The sequence below is a fragment of the Pongo pygmaeus genome, chromosome 12, assembly GCF_028885625.2.
Source record: "Pongo pygmaeus isolate AG05252 chromosome 12, NHGRI_mPonPyg2-v2.0_pri, whole genome shotgun sequence".
Taxonomy (NCBI): Eukaryota; Metazoa; Chordata; class Mammalia; order Primates; family Hominidae; genus Pongo; species Pongo pygmaeus.
The window spans coordinates 105,044,280-105,060,268 of record NC_072385.2 but is presented as its reverse complement, the minus strand read 5'-3'; the positions used below and the strand labels follow the sequence as shown (position 1 = coordinate 105,060,268).

At 43.8% G+C, this 15,989-nt stretch overlaps 1 protein-coding gene across 2 annotated transcripts in view; it reads left to right on the top strand.

The window, feature by feature from the left end:
• Positions 1-15,989, top strand: part of WDR43 (WD repeat domain 43) — a 75,274-nt gene that overhangs the window by 11,480 nt on the left and 47,805 nt on the right. Inside the window, exon 2 of one of the 2 annotated variants that reach the window (XM_054474130.2) lies at positions 11,660-11,950. In XM_054474130.2, the coding sequence (XP_054330105.1) occupies positions 11,726-11,950 (225 nt within the window). In that variant the 5' untranslated portion in view covers positions 11,660-11,725. Of the gene's footprint in view, positions 1-11,577; positions 11,951-15,989 lie in introns of those variants that run through there. The other variant, XM_054474129.2, reaches the window with a different exon arrangement.

The window sequence follows — 15,989 nt, the reverse complement described above, 5'->3', positions numbered from 1 at the left end:
ATCACATTAAGGACGTTTAACGTTGTTATCATACTATTACCTAATACAGACCACATTCAAATTTTGTCATTTTGTCCAATAATATCTCCCACAGTTTTTTCCAGCCCAGAATCCAATCCAGATTCACATATTTCATTTAGTTGTCATGTCTCTTTAGTCTTCTTTTATCTGGAAAAAAACAGCTCCTCAACCTTGCTTTATTTTCCTGACCTTAAAGAGTACAGGTCAGTTGTTCCACAGAATTCTCCTTGCTTTGGGTTGACTGATGTTTCTTCCTGATTAGATGTGGATTACACATTTTTAGTAGAAATATCACTGAAGCCTTGGTGTGGTGGCTCACACCTATAATCCCAGGAATTTGGGAGGCTAAAGTGGGTGGATCACTTGAGCTCAGGAGTTTGAGACCAGCCTGAGCAACATGGTGAAACCCTGTGTCTACTAGAAATACAAAAATTAGCCAGGTTTGGTGGTGTGTGCCTGTAGTTCCAGCTACTTGGGGAGCTGAGGTGGGAGGACCAATTGAGCCCGGGAGTTTGAGGCTATGCTCCAACCTGGGTGACAGAGTGAGACCCTGTCTTAATAAATAAACAAACAAACAAACAAAAAATTACTAGTGAATTGAAGTTTTCCTTCATAAGACATCGTATCAGGAGTCATATGTTGCCAGTTTGTACCTATATTGGTGATGTTAACTTTGATTGCTTAGTTAAGTCAGATTAATTATAATATCTCCACCGTAAAGTTACTATTTTAACTTTGTAAATTAATCAATAATTTATGGGACGCTGCATTGGGACTAGTTTTACAGTCACTGATGACTTTTTCTGTATTATTAGCACGCTACTATTAAAAAACTATCTTAGGAAAGGTTTTCCTTTTTTAGTTAAACTTCATTGAGGTTAATTTACAAACAATACAATTTAACAATTGTAAGCTAAATTTTAATAAAATTTGGAAATACTTAGTAAGCAAACAATCCAGTGATTTTTAGTAATTTAATAAAATTGTGCAATCATTACCACAAACCAACTTTATGTTATTATTTTTAATTTTTTTTTTTTGAGACGGAGTCTCACTCTGTCGCCCAGGCTGGAGCGCAGTGGCGCGATCTCGGCTCACTGCAAGCTCTGCCTCCCGGGTTCACGCCATTCTCCTGCTTCAGCCTCCCGAGTAGCTGGGACTACAGGCGCCCGCCACCATGCCCGGCTAATTTTTTTGTATTTTTAGTAGAGACGGGGTTTCACCGTGTTAGCCAGGGTGGTCTCAATATCCTGACCTCGTGATCCACTCACCTCGGCCTCCTGAAGTGCCCGGCCGTTGATGGTTTTTTACTACACAAATAATCCTCTTGTGAACATTTATGTACAAGTTTTTGTATGGACGTATGTTTTCATTTCTCTCGGGTAGATACTTAGAAGCAGAATTGCTGGATTGTATGGGAAATTCATGTTACATTTTTAAAAAGAAACTACCAAAGTAGTCTCCAAAGAGGCTGTACCTTTTCACATTTCCCCAAGCAATAGACAACAGTTCCAGTTTCTTTACATCCTCACCAACACTTGTTGTCATCTGTCTTTTTAATTATAGCCATATTAGTGGGCATGAAATTGTATCTCATTAATGTTTTCACTTGCTTTTCCTCAATGGCTAATTATGTTGAGCATTTTTTCATGTGCTTATTAACTATTCATATATCTTTGGTGATATGTCTGTTCGAGTCTTTTGCTGATTTTTAAACTGGTTGCTTACTTTCTTGTTTATTTATATATTCTTCGCATGTGGATATCAATTAGCCCAGTACCATTTATTAAAAAAACTATTCTTGGCCGGGCATGGTGGCTCACACCTGTAATCCCAGCACTTTGGGAGGCCGAGGTGGGTGAATCACCTGAAGTCAGGAGTTCGAGACCAGCCTGGCCAACATGGTGAAACCCCATCTCTACTAAAAATACAAAAATTTAGCGGGGTGTGGTGGGGCATGCCTGTAATCCCAGCTGCTCGGGAGGCTGAGGCAGGAGAATCACTTGAACCCAGGAGGCAGAGGTTGCAGTGAGCTGAGATTGCACTCCAGCCTGGGTGACAGAGTAAGACTCTGTTAAAAAAAAAAAAAAAAAAAAAAAAAAGCAGGTCAGGATCTGGAATATGATGTTTGAGGCAATCCATAGTGAGTGATGCTGGGGAGGTTGGCAGGGACCAGATTATAGATAGTTTTATAATACGTATGTATTAAGCGGTATAGACTTTTTTCCTGTACATGCCAGCAAGGTTGGGAAGGAAGGGCTTAAAGTAGAGAGAGATGGCCTGGTTACATTTATGATTTTCAAAGATCATACCTAGGTACCAGCCTGGAGGAAGACAGTCCAATTAAAAGCAGTAGTGGCAGCTTAGGTTTGAGATGTAAAGGCTCAAATAAGAACAGAGGTGATAGAATTGGATGGAGGTAAGGAGATTGAATGAGGAATTATTTAAAAGATAAAACAGAATCTGATGATTTATCCAATGTGTGTATGTGTTTGGGTAGAAGTGAGATGTGGGGCTGGGGAATAAACAGGACTGACTCCTGGGTTTCTATAGTGCTAACTGGACAGATGGTGGTAGCACCAACTGACTCAAAGAATATAAAAGAATGAGCAGAATTAGATTCAGCCGTACAACCTAATCTATAGTACTTGGAGAGGAAAGTTCATTTTCTCTCATCTAAAAGAAGTGCAGGCACGGTGGCTCACACCTGTAATTCCAGCATGTTGGGAAGCCGAAGCAGAGGATTGCTTGAGCCCAGGATTTCCAGACCAGCCTGGGCATAATAGTGAGACCCCCCACAACACACACACACACACACAATAGCCCTACAAAAACTAAAAAATTAGCTAGGTGTGGTGGTACACACCTGTAGTTTCAGCTACTCAGGAGGTTGAGGTGGGTGGATTGCTTGAGTCAAGGAGGTTGAGACTGCAGTGAGCCATGATCACGCCACTACACTACACCTGGGCAACAGAGTGAGACCCTATCTCAAAAAACAAAAAACAAAAACAAAAAAGTTCAAAGGACTTGGTCCACAGCACATGTAATGCTTCTAGGTCCTTCAGTCTTCTGCCTCTGCCATTCTCAGCGTGTTATTTTCTCCTCAAAGCCCAATATGGATGTTCCAGTCCTGGCTATCACATTTGAGTTCCAGGGATTAATAATGAAAAAGCAGTGAAGAAAAGCATATGGTCTCATTTTAAGAATATTGTTCTACAGGCCCATCTAACATGGGCTCACCTTATTTCAAAGAAGGCTGGACAGGCTGGGTGCGGTAGCTCACACCTGGGATCCCAGCACATCGGGAGGCCGAGGAGGGCCGATGGCTTGAGGTCAGGAGTTCGAGACCAGCCTGGCCAACATGGTGAAACCCCATCTATACAAAAAATACAAACATTAGCTGGGCATGGTGGCACGCACCTGTAATTCCAGCTACTCGGGAGGCTGAGGCAGGAGAATTGCTTGAACCTGGGAGGAGGAGGTTGCAGTGAGCCGAGACTGTGCCATTGCACTCCAGCCTGGGCAACAAGAGCAAAACTCTGTCTCAAAAAAAAGAAAGAAAAAAGAATGCTGGACAATTTAGTCTTTGTTATGGAAAGGTTTACGCCCAGGTAAAAATGGAAGGTTCCTTAATGTAGTAGAGAAATTTAGGGATAAATGGAATTTAGGGTACAATTAGTAGCTTCTGCAACAAGATATTTTAGAGGGAATTATGGGGACTTCCACTGGGACTCGAGCTTAAGCTGCTCATGGTGAATTGTCCATGTGCAAATGCCTTGCAGATAGTTGGATATGTGACTCCTTTTCCTAAAGTGCAATTCTCATAAATTCACTTGTCTGCCCCAAACTTTCAATGACTTTTTACTCTACGCTGGCATTGAGAACCAGGCTACACTTCCTTTCAAGGTACTAGCTGACAAAACCAACCTCTATTCTTTGAATGTGCCCCACACTTTTCTGTTTGTGTGCCTTTGCTCTTCTAGTATCTTCTGCCTGGAATGCCCTTTCGAGAACTCTTGTTCATACCTTATAAGTCTATCTCATTGGAGCCTCAAAAACTGAATCAGTTGTTACCATCATCTAAATTCCTCTAAAAATTTGCATACACTTCTGTGCTTATCATCTTCTGCTTTGTACCTAAAAAGCACTCAACAGGGCCTGGTGCAGTGGCTCACACCTGTAATCCTAGTGCTTTGGGAGGCCGAGGCAGGTGGATCACCTGAGGTCAGGAATTCAAGACCAGCCTGGCCAACATGGTGAAAAACCCCATCTATCCTAAAAATACAAAAATTAGCCGGGAGTGGTGGTGCACGTCTTGTAGTCCTAGTTACTCAGGAGGCTGAGGCAGGAGAATTGCTTGAACCCAGGAGGCGGAGGTTGCAGTGAGCCAAGATCGCACCACTGTACCCAGTCTGGGCGATAGAGTAAGACTGTCTCGAAAAACAAAAACAAAAACAAAAAAAAAAGCACTCAACAAACATTGGTGAATTGCATTGCCTTTGGCTTTGTTATTTGTCCTTCAAAGTGGCTGAAAGATCTATACGAGATTTTCTATGTGAGGAAACAATGTGCTTTGGACAAGGGTAAAATACCGCCTTTCTAGATGTCTTTGATGTGTTTCCTTAGAGAGCTCCTCCCTGACCCCGTCCCTCCACACCAGCCTACTTTCTCTTATACCCTGTACTTTTCTTTGTTAGCACTTACCACAACTACTCTTTTTTCTGTGACGGAGTCTCGCTCTGTTGCCCAGGCTGGAGTGCAGTGGCACCATCTTGGCTCACTGCAAGCTCTGCCTCCTGGGTTCAAGCAATTCTCCTGCCCTAGCCTCCCAAATAGCTGGGATTGTAGGTGCCTACCACCACGCCCAGCTAATGTTTGTATTTTTAGTAGAGACGGGGGTTTCACCATGTTGGTCAGGCTAGTCTTGAACTCTTGACCTCAGGTGATATTCCCGCCTTGGCGTCCCAAAGTGCTGGGGTTACAGGCATGAGCCACCATGCCTGGCCTGAGTTTCATGTTAACGGAAAGATTGGGACAGTAACTGGAAGGGGGAAGTGGAGTCAAAGGACTTTTTTTTTTTTGAAAGGATAAATAATAGCATGTTGATATCTCGATGAGAAAGATGAAGTTGAGAGGTAAAAATGGATGCTGGCAGAGAGGGAAGGCTTTTTAGAGTCACATTCTTGACTAGGCAAGAGGGGATGGAACCTAGAACTGAAATGGGGGACAGCCTTTGCCAGGAGCATAGGCTGTTCACCCAGAGTAGCAGGAGAGATGGGGCACAGGTGGGTGGAGTCTGAAGGACTGGGAGCTTGTGGAAGTTCTCTTGTGATTGCCTCTATTTTCTCGGGAAATAAGAAGCAAAGTCATTTGCTGGGAGTGAGGACAGAGGAGTAGGTTTGAGTGATAGATGATTTGAACTAGTGGAAATGAATGGACTAGAGTAACAGTTGTTTGATACCTTGGCAGCATTGACTTCCCACGTGAATTTCAAGTGGATAAGAGTCAGAATCCCAGCACTTTGGGAGGCCGAGATGGGAGCTCAGGAGTTTGAAACCAGCTCACGCAACCCTGTCTCTTAAAAAAAAAAAATACAAAAAATGTAGCCAGGTGTGGTGGTGCATGCCTGCAGTCCCAGCTACTTGGGAGGCCAAGGCAGAAGAAAAGCTTGAGCCTGGGAGGCAGAGGTTGCAGTGAGCCAAGGTCATACTATTTGCACTCCAGCATGGGTGACAGAGCAAGACCCTATATCAAAACAGAAACAAGCCGGGTGCGGTGGCTCATGCCTGTAATCCCTGCACTTTGGGAGGCCAAGGCGGGCGCGGATCATCTGAGGTCAGGAGATCAAGACCATCCTGGCTAACACTATGAAACCCCATCTCTACTAAAAATACAAAAAAAAAAAAAAAAAAAAAAAAACCAAAAAAAAAACTTAGCCAGGTGTGGTGGCAGGCGCCTGTAGTCCCAGCTACTCAGGAGGCTGAGGCAGGAGAATCGCTTGAACCTGGGAGGTGGAGGTCCACTGAGCCGAGATCGTGCCCCACTGAACTCCAGCCTGGGTGACAGAGAGAGACTCTGTCTCAGGAAAAATAAAAAAAAAAAAATAACAGAAACAAAAGAAAACAAAACGAGTCATAATAGAGTGGCTATGGCTTCTCTTTAGTGACCTTCAGGTGTCTGCAGTTGGAGAGTTAGACATTCCCAGGCTTGTGGTTTTACCAAGGCAGGAACATGATATGAGAAAGAGGCAGGGGAATTGAGGGTTATAATTATGTAGTTTAAGTTACATGGAGAGGGAAGTGCAGCCATCAGAGAGAAGAAATGAAAGATGGTGAAAAGAATTGGACTCAATGGTAGAAAGATGGGCTGGAGACTGAGAACTAGAGGGAGTAAGCTGGAAAGATAGGAGTTGGTGGTAAGAGATGGGGTGTGGAAATTGAGATTATGGAGTTGGTGCCGTTATTATAATGACAAAGTATGGGACATGACCGTGGGAGGGAGTGGCTGATGTAGGATAGAGGCCAAGATTATTGAAGAGGAGCAAGTCAGGGAATTGATATGCTTGGGTATGGGAGGGTCATATATGTGAACCCTACATGTACTCATTGGGTAAGGTTGTCAGAACCCAAAGATAATTTGGGTTAGAAATCTAGCTCCTCTTCTACTTCCTAGCTCTATACCTTAGTTTTCTTATGTGAAAAATGAAGATATTAATAGTTTATATTGCAGGGCTATTGTGAGGATTAAATGAATTAATACACATAAAACACTTAGAATAGAGAGTGACATATAGTAAGCGCACAATAAGCTTTTATTTTTATTTGCATATTTATGACTAACAAATCTGATAATTTTAGCTCAGAACTTTCTTCATGCAAACTCATATCTGCTCTTTTATAACAAAAATCCTTGAAATAGTTGTCTATACTTGTCTTCACTTTTTCACCTCTCTTTTTCTCCTCTACCCTTCACAATAAAAATTTCCCCCTACATCTATACTAAGAATGTTTCCTCGTTGTTGTTGTTTTGAGACAAGACCTCGCTTGGTTGCCCAGGCTGGAGTGCAGTAGCAAGATCACTGCTCACTGCAGCCGTTACCTCTCTGGCTCAGGCGATCCTCCCACCTCAGCCTCCCAAGTAGCTGGGACCACAGGCACACTCCATCACACCTGGCTAATTTTTAATTTTTCTGTAGAGATGGGGTTTCTCCATGTTGCTTGGGCTGGTCTTGAACTCCTGGGCTTAAGTGATCCTCTTGCTTTGGCCTCCCAGAGTGCTAGGATTACAAGAGTGAGCTGCTGTGCCTGGCCTAAAAATGCTTTTGAAGGCACCAACGACCCTGATCTTCCCAAGTCTACTAGTTAATTCTTAGTTTTCATCTTTGCTGCATTTGACATGGCTTTATCATGTCTTGCTTCTGAAATTATAAAAATTTGGTTTCTGGGTCACCTCCTTCTCCTGGGTTTTCATCCTGCCTTGCTGTTATCTCTTCTCAATCTCCTCTGCAAGATCCTCTTCCTCTCCCTAACCTCTAAAGATTGGCACAGCTTGGGACTAAATTCTTTTCTATCTATACTAACACGCAACATGATCTTTCCAGTCCCGTGGTTTCATATAGCAGCCGTATGCTAATGCATCCCAAATTCATATCTCTAACTGTGATGTTTTCTCCAAGTCCCAACTCATATATCTAACTTCTTATTGAACAACCCTACTTGAATGTATAGTAGGTATCTCAAACTTAACTGTCCAAAACTGATTACATTCTAGTCAGCGAAGTAGATAATAAACACATTTAAAAATGAATCTCTAGGCTGGGTGCAGTGGCTCATGCCTGTAATCCTAGCACTTTGGGAGGCTGAGGCGGGCGGATCACCTGAGGTCAGGAGTTCGAGACCAGCCTGGCCAACACAGTGAAACCCTGTCTCTACTAAAATGCAAAAATTAGCTGGGCATGATGGCGGGTGCCTGTAATCCCAGCTCCTCGGGAGACTGAGACGGGAGAATCACTTGAACCCAGGAGACGGTGGTTGCAGTGAGCAGAGATCGTGCCACTGCACGCCAGCCTGGGTGGCTGAGTGAGACTCCATCTCAGAAAAGAAAAAAAAAATCTTTATTTCAGCTAGTACAAACTGCTACAAGAAGAAACAAAACCAGAGAAGGGAAATGAGAGCTTAAGTATTCGAAGGAATTAGGCAAAGCCTCACTCTGGCCCTGCAAGGTCAGAAGGAAGGGCAGTCAGTGTGCAGAGAACAGCAAGTGCAAAGATTGTCTCCATTCCACGCAAACTCTTTCCCCAGTTCAGCTAATGGTATCACTATTCACTTATTTGCCCAGGCATCAGAGTCACTCTTCATTCATCTGTTTTCCTCACCCTTCACAATCAATTCATTTAGCAATTCCTGTTGGCTCTAACTTCAGATTATATCTGGAATCATCATTTTTCACTACCTTCATTGCTTTCATCAGAGCCCTACCAATCATTGTCCTTGTCCCGACTACTACTCCACAGCCTTCTACCTTGTCTTTCTGCTTTCATTCTTGCCTACAGACTTCATGTAGCAGCCAGGAGGTCTTTCAATAACATAAATCAGATCACGTTATTTCATTGCTCAAAACTTCAGGGGGCTGGATGCGGTGGCTCACACGTGTAATCCCAGCACTTTGAGGCCAACGCAGGAGGATTCCTTGAGCGCAGGAGTTCGAGATCAGCCTGGGCAACACAGAAAGACCCCATCTCTTAAAAAAAAACATTAAAACTCTCTGGTGGCTTATTTCTATCATACGTATAATAAAATCCAAATACTTTACTCTGAATTACGAGGTACTAAATAATCTGGCTCCCTCTGAACTCAGCTACTACCTTTGATTTTTCTAGTTGTCACTATCTACCCTAAGTTTCTCCAAAGCTTTTTCTTTCAATTAGTCAAGGTCTTTGTTGCCTCAGTCTTTGCATTTGCTATTCTCTCCACATTGACTGCTCTTCCTTCTGATATTGCATGGTCTGAGTGAGGCTGTCGCTAATTCCTTCCAATATTTAAACTCTTTTCCCTCCTCCGGCTTTATTTCTCTTTATAGAAGCTTGCACTATCTGAAATAGAGTTTTCTTTGTTTGTTTATTATGTGCTTCCCTGATTAGAATGTAAGCTTCATGAAAGCAGGAATCTTGTCTCTCATGATCACTGGTGGATTCCTGGTACCCTAAAACAGTGCCTGGCACATAGCAGGCATTCAGTTTGTTTGAGTGACTGAATGAATCCAAGTGCCAAATTAGATGTCTCAAATTTAGCATTCCCAGACTAAAGACACTATCATCTTCTTGTACAAAAATCTTCCAAGATTCACTATCCTAAGTGAATTGGGTCACCAACCAGTCTCTCCCTGTAAAAGCTCAATGAGTAATCCTTGGCCCTTTCTCTATCTCTCCCTCGGCCACTTGAAATCCGGCTCATTGTACATAATAAACATCTCTTGAAACTTCCTTGCATCACTATTTCTCCAAGCCACTCATCATCATCTCCACCTGGGGTTTCGAGCCTCCAACCTAGCTTCCTTCTAATACATTCATTACACTGTCTCCATGTAATCCTTCTAAAATGCAAATCTTGGCCAGGCACAGTGGCTCACGCCTATAATCCTAGAACTTTGGGAAGCTGAGGCGGGCGGATTACTTGAGGTCAGGAGTTCCAGACCAGCCTGGCCAACATGGTGAAACCCCGTCTCTAATAAAAATACAAAAACTAGCCAGGCGTGGTGGTGCACGCCTGTAATCCCAGCTACTCAGGAGGCTGAGGCAGGAGAATCACTTAAACCAGAAGGTGGAGGTTGCAGTGAGCTGAGGTTGTGCCACTGCACTCCAGTCTGGGCAGAGTGAGACTCTGTCTCAAAACACAAAAACAAACAAGAAAACAATAAAATGCAAATCTTACCATGCTGTTCCGTAGCTGTAAAAGCTTGAGCCTTCCCATGGCCATGAGAGTGGTTTTTATCTTTCCTGGCAGGCAATAAGCTCTGTGTGGGCTGAACAGTACCTGGCATTCCTTGAATTAGAATGCATTGATTTGGTGAAGTATTTAGGAGAAATATAAAAATCTACCCTTTTTTTTTTTGGGATACAGGATCTCACTATGTCACCCAGGGTAGAGTGCAGTGGAGCAGTCATAGCTCACTGTAGCCTCGACCTCGTGGGCTCAAGCCATCCTCCTCCCTCAGCCTCCAGACTATGAGCATGTGCCTAAAAATGTCTATTTGATGTAGCAACATGAGATAAATCTGGAGAAACAGAAGGGAATAGCCGTTCTGATCATTACTTTTACATTATTATAATTGAATAAATTGTTATGTTGTAAATGATTACGGCCTGGAATTGAATAGGGGGAAACGGAAGCGGTTGTTACAATCATAATCAATTTGAAAGTGAAGACTTCTTTTCTCTCTCTTTTTTTGAGACAGAGTCTCGCTCTGTCACCTAGACTGGAGTGCAGTGGCGTGGCGATTTCAGCTCACTGCAACCTCCACCTCCCGGGTTCAAGGATTCTCCTGCCTCAGTCTCCCGAGTAGCTGGGACTACAGGCAGGCACCACCACACCCGGCTAATTTTTGTATTTTTAGTAGAGACAAGGTTTCGCCATTTTGCCTAGCTTGGTCTCGAACTCTGAACTCGGGCGATTTGCCCGCCTCGGCCTCCCAAAGTGGGATTATAGGTGTAAGCCACCGCGCTCGGCTGAAGATTTCCTTTAAACCTTTCGTTCTACCTTATCATTTTCTTTAAAGTTTTTTAAAAATTATTTATTTATTTATTCATTTATTTAAGACGGAGTTTCGCTCTTGTTGCCCGGAGCTGGAGTGCAATGGCGCGATCTCCGCTCACAGCAACCTCCATCTCCTGAGTTCAAGCGATTCTCGTGCCTCAGCCTCTGGAGTAGCTGGGATTACAGGCGTGCACCACCACGCCCGGCTAATTTTTTTTTTTTTTTTGAGACGAGTCTCTCTCTGTCGCCCAGGCTGGAGTGCAGTGGTGCGATCTCGCTCACTGCAACCTCCGCCTCCCGGGTTCAAACAATTCTCTGCCTCAGCCTCCCGAGTGGCTGGGATTACAGGTGCCCACCACCAAGCCCGGCTAATTTTTTTGTATTTTTAGTAGAGACGAGGTTTCATCATTTTGGCCAGGCTGGTCTTGAACTCCTGACCTTGTGATCCACCTGCCTCGGCCTCCCAAAGTGCTGAGATTACAGGCGTGAGCCACCGCGCCCAGCCCACAGCTAATTTTTTTATTTTTAGTAGAGACGGCGGGGGGGGGGGGGGGGGGGGGTTTCTCCATGTTGGTCAGGTTGATCTCGAACTCCTGACCTCAGGGGATCCGCCCGCCTCGGCCTCCCAAAGTGCTGTGATTACAGGCGTGAGCCACCGCGCCCGGCCCCCTTTTTTTTTTTTTTTTTTTTTTTTTTTTAAAGGAACGGGACTTGATCTTGATTCTACAATTACTTTCTCCCATACTCCCACTCCCGCCCGAGAACAAGATAGCGGCAGGCCCTAGCGGGCCACCGTCCATAGGGTGGATCCCCCAGAAGCTCTCCTGCGACGCGAAGATCCACCTCCTGAGCCCCCGGCTCACACTCCGCCTCACTTCCTCCTCCAGGCTCCGCCCCGCGCCGGTACGCCTGCGCACGGACGAACACGTGGCTGCAGCGGGGCCAGAGCAGCAATGGCGGCGGGCGGCGGCGGTAGCTGCGACCCCCTGGCCCCGGCTGGGGTCCCTTGCGCCTTCTCCCCGCACAGCCAGGCCTACTTCGCTTTGGCTTCTACCGACGGTCACCTACGAGTATGGGAGACGGCCAACAACCGGTTGCACCAGGAGTACGTGCCTTCCGCGCACCTCAGTGGTACCTGCACCTGTCTGGCCTGGGCGCCAGCGCGGCTGCAGGCCAAGGTAAAGCGAGCGGGACTGCACTGGGCGGGCGCCTTCCCGGGCTCGGCTTCGGGCCTCCGTGCCGGGTGGCGCGTGGCCCGGCATCGCGCGTGGCTCTCGGCGGGCCCGGGGCTAGAAGGCTCGGAGCGCGGCGTCGGCGCGCACAGGGCCCAAGCCGCCAGCCGCGCGTGCGGCCTGCCGCGAGGGCAGTGAGGGAGGGCGCAGCTCGACCCGGCCGGCCACATATCCGAGCCCTGCCGGCTGGCCCCGTGAGGCCTGGGCCCCACTCTTGACGGGCAGCCATGTTCGCCAAGTCCCCCGGTCCCCCTGGGGCGGCTTCCTTTTGCTGGGCCTTGGTTCATCAGAGTCCTGGTTTTTGACAGAGCTCCATCTTGGGACTATCTTACTTTCCTCTGTCTCTGATCCAGCTCATCAGTTTTGCCCTGGGCAGTTGGTATGGACTAGTCTGTACTTGCTTCCGGACCTTCCCCCTCCTGCCCCCCCTTGGGTGCCGGCTCACCACGTGTTCTCGTCCACGTCCAGGTCGTGGGACTCTCAACTCTTAACTTTTGCCTTTCCCAGGCACTTCTACATTCTCAGCTTTTTGAACTCACTGCTTTTTGATTTTAATATCTGCTCGCCCCTCCCGCCCCGCTTTCAAGCCCATCACACCACTCCCCACCCACCCCAATCTGAAGTCTGCATTAGGATGTGGAGTTAAAGTGAAGTAGTAGCTTGATTTAGTGAATGTTTTATGAGTTCAGATGAGGTTACCCTTAGATGGAAAACTGCCGAGTTAGGCAAAGCTTTTCATTTTTAGGGACCCGTGTCAGGTAAATGCCATTCACTGTTGAGTCACCCAGCTACATCTCTCTAACTCAGCATGCACGTGGTTATTGCATTTATAGAGTAGCCAAACCGAATCACTGCAGAGTGATTTGGAAGCATCAGGTATCCTGAGGTGTGTGATGTGAGCTGATTCAGTATGGAGAACTGTAAAAGCTCCTATTTAGGATAGATCTTACTCTCTGACGACCTGGGAAACCTGCTAAATTTTTGGGTTGGGAGAAGGGATACATCTAAGTTGCTATACTTTGGGCATGTTTAGATATTTTTCAAATTTTAAGCTACATTTTCGTAGTTTATCCTGTTGATTCATAATATAAACCTATCAGGGCTTATAAGTCAAACATAAAACTAAAAAAAAAAATCAGTTTTTATTGTTAAAATTACAGCGCTCTGCTTATCTTTTATTTTCAAAGTTTTCTGTGGTTGTATTTTAACAGTCCTGTAAGTTGATAGTAATACTAATGCTGAGAGAAATACGGAGCAGTGGTTAGGTAGGTGCGTGGACCCAAGCTGGCTATATTGTCTACATTTGATTCTAGCCTCTGAGCTTCATAGTGGTAATTGCCCCTCTGTTTCCTCATTTATAAAATGAGGATAATAATATCTTCTTCATAGAGTGGTTATGAAGATTAATATATTTAATGATGCAGAGAACACAGAATAGTTCTTGACAGGTAAGTGCTTTAAGTGTTAAGTATTATTAATATCTGATATTTGTGTGGTTAGTCCTGAAGTGTTGATAAGGAACTTTCTGCCTTGTTTGGGGGAAAGAAACAGAAACTCTGGGAAACTAAGCAACTTGAATAAAGTAAAAAATGGAACCAGGATTAGAACTCAGGTCCTTAAGAGCTCAGTTCTTGGTTATCTGCAACAGATAGTTAATATTAGGTTGGAAAAAATGTCACCCACTTTGCTTTTCTGTTGACTTTCAATTGCATTGTATGCCCAAGAGAAATTTCTTAATCTCATATTAAAAGTCATAGTTTTGGATTATGTGCAACACTGTGGTAAACTAGAAAAATAACTGGATTTGGTTTCATAGCCAAGACTCAAAACTTGCTTTGTCATATTGAGCAAGTTGTTTTAATTTTGAGGACCTCATTGACAAACGAGAGTTGAGCTACATTGAACAAAATTTCTTTTCTAGGTTTCAGCATCGTTTTACTTGCACTCTCTCCTTTTAACCACATGGCTATGGAATCCCCTGAAATTAATTGCATTTTAAAAAAACTGATTGAAAATCAGAGCTAAGAAAGGTAAATGACTTGACCCAAGCCTTAATAACCAATAAAGGAGTGTGGCCTCTAGAGTCATGGTGCCCCGAACTCCTGGTCCAGTGCCCCGATTTTGTTACTCTCAATCTTGAGTCACAGAACTGAGAGAGCTGGAAGGAATGTAGAGACATCCCCTACTTTGAGGGTGTGTCCTCTTGGAGCATCAGTTTGACTAAAAAACTAAGGAGAAACAGTTTTCTTGTATTAAAACAAACTTGTACATATATTATGGTATAAAATTAAAAAGTCATATGTGCTGTAACAAGATATCTTAGAAAAAAAGGCACATGTTAAGGTGCTCTCATCTTATTAAACCCTTTTATTTTACATCTTTGAGGCTTAGTGTATGAGGCATGAAAAGGATGTTACTCTGAACGCACTTTCCAGCATTTTGTTAAGGTCCTGGTATATGATGACGTATAGTACTCTCAAATTTGAAATAGAAGTAACATCACCCACCTTTTAGGATCCTCAGGATCAAATTAAACAATGTATGTGACTGGTGTAGCGTGACCTAGTATGTAATAAGTGGCTTAATAAATATTATTGAGTGAATCTGGACTCATTTTACCATTTAATATGGCATTTAATATGGTAAATCAGTTTGTAAGAAAAGTATTCTACATTTGGTTTAGTAATTGTCAGTTTGCTACACAAGGACAAAGTGTGGTGATGATAACTCATCAATGGAGAGAGATTAGTTAGTGCTGGGTTTCTTGGGTAATGGGTTAAGTTTGTGGTTCACAGGTGTTTAGAAAAATTAGATTGTCGCCTCTTGTTGGTCACAGAATGATTACAATACTTTGCATTCATGCCACAATAGTTTTTAGAGGGTTTTTGTAAGTTATGCAGCTGAGCATTCCATTTGGTCTTTGGAGCCTGGGGGAAGAGGACCTTTAATGAGGACAAGAAAATAGGGAAGTGCAAAAATACAAATGGAGGGACTCTATCTAGATGGATGCTGTTTTTAAGAGTTCCTCAAGTTCATGTGTGTAAACTGAGGCAGAAATGTTAATTATATTCTTTACCAAAGCCACATAGTAAAGTGGCTGAGCCACCTAGGAACTGATGCTGCTATTTCATTGTCTTCAAACTTTTCAAAGTCTTCCAACTTTTCTGCTTTTCCTTCTCTAACAGACCTTGTCTGCTATTGGCTATCACAGTAAATGTGTTTATACTGCTTTGCTGTCACTGCAGTTAAGATGACCCCATACAGCTTAGTACTTGTTGAATGAAGCACATGGCATTTCAGACATTGGACAGGGTGTCTGAGTTGGGTATCTGCATTACCATCCCTTAGAGATGTAGGGCAGTTCACATGTGCTGTGCAATGGTCTGTCTTGAGGTCTTGCTAACAGTTAAACTTCCTAAGAAGTAAAGGTTGCAGATAGATCTGATTGGCAGAAATAGAAGTTTCTGTGTATTAGGACTTAATTGATTTGTTGTAAATACTGTATGTGATTTTTTGTAAAATGAATACATTTTGTTCACTGTTATCTGTGAAACTTACATGCAGTGGCAGTGAGATAGACGAAGAAATGGATTGGGAGGCTAATTGCAGAATGAAACTTGAAACTTGGCATACTTTCTGGTGTCTAGAGTTCAGGATTTTTCAGAGCAGATTTTGATCCATTAGTGGATTATGTAATAAACTTAGTGGATTGTAACATTAAAAAAAAAACAAAATAGAATGGAAAGTATCAGAGTACTACTAGCCGTGGGAAGTTTCTCTGTGAAGCTTGTTTCAATACGTGTATTTTTATGAGAATGTGGTGACTGCATGTAAAACTCCTCTTTCTCTGGGATCTCAGTCTAAAAAGTCATTACTTTAATTACTGTACAAATTCAGACTTCTCATCACCTGAATGTGCTTTTTTCTGTCTTCATCCCATCTGTACAACTTCTTGCTTTTATAAATCATGCACATGTGCCATTCA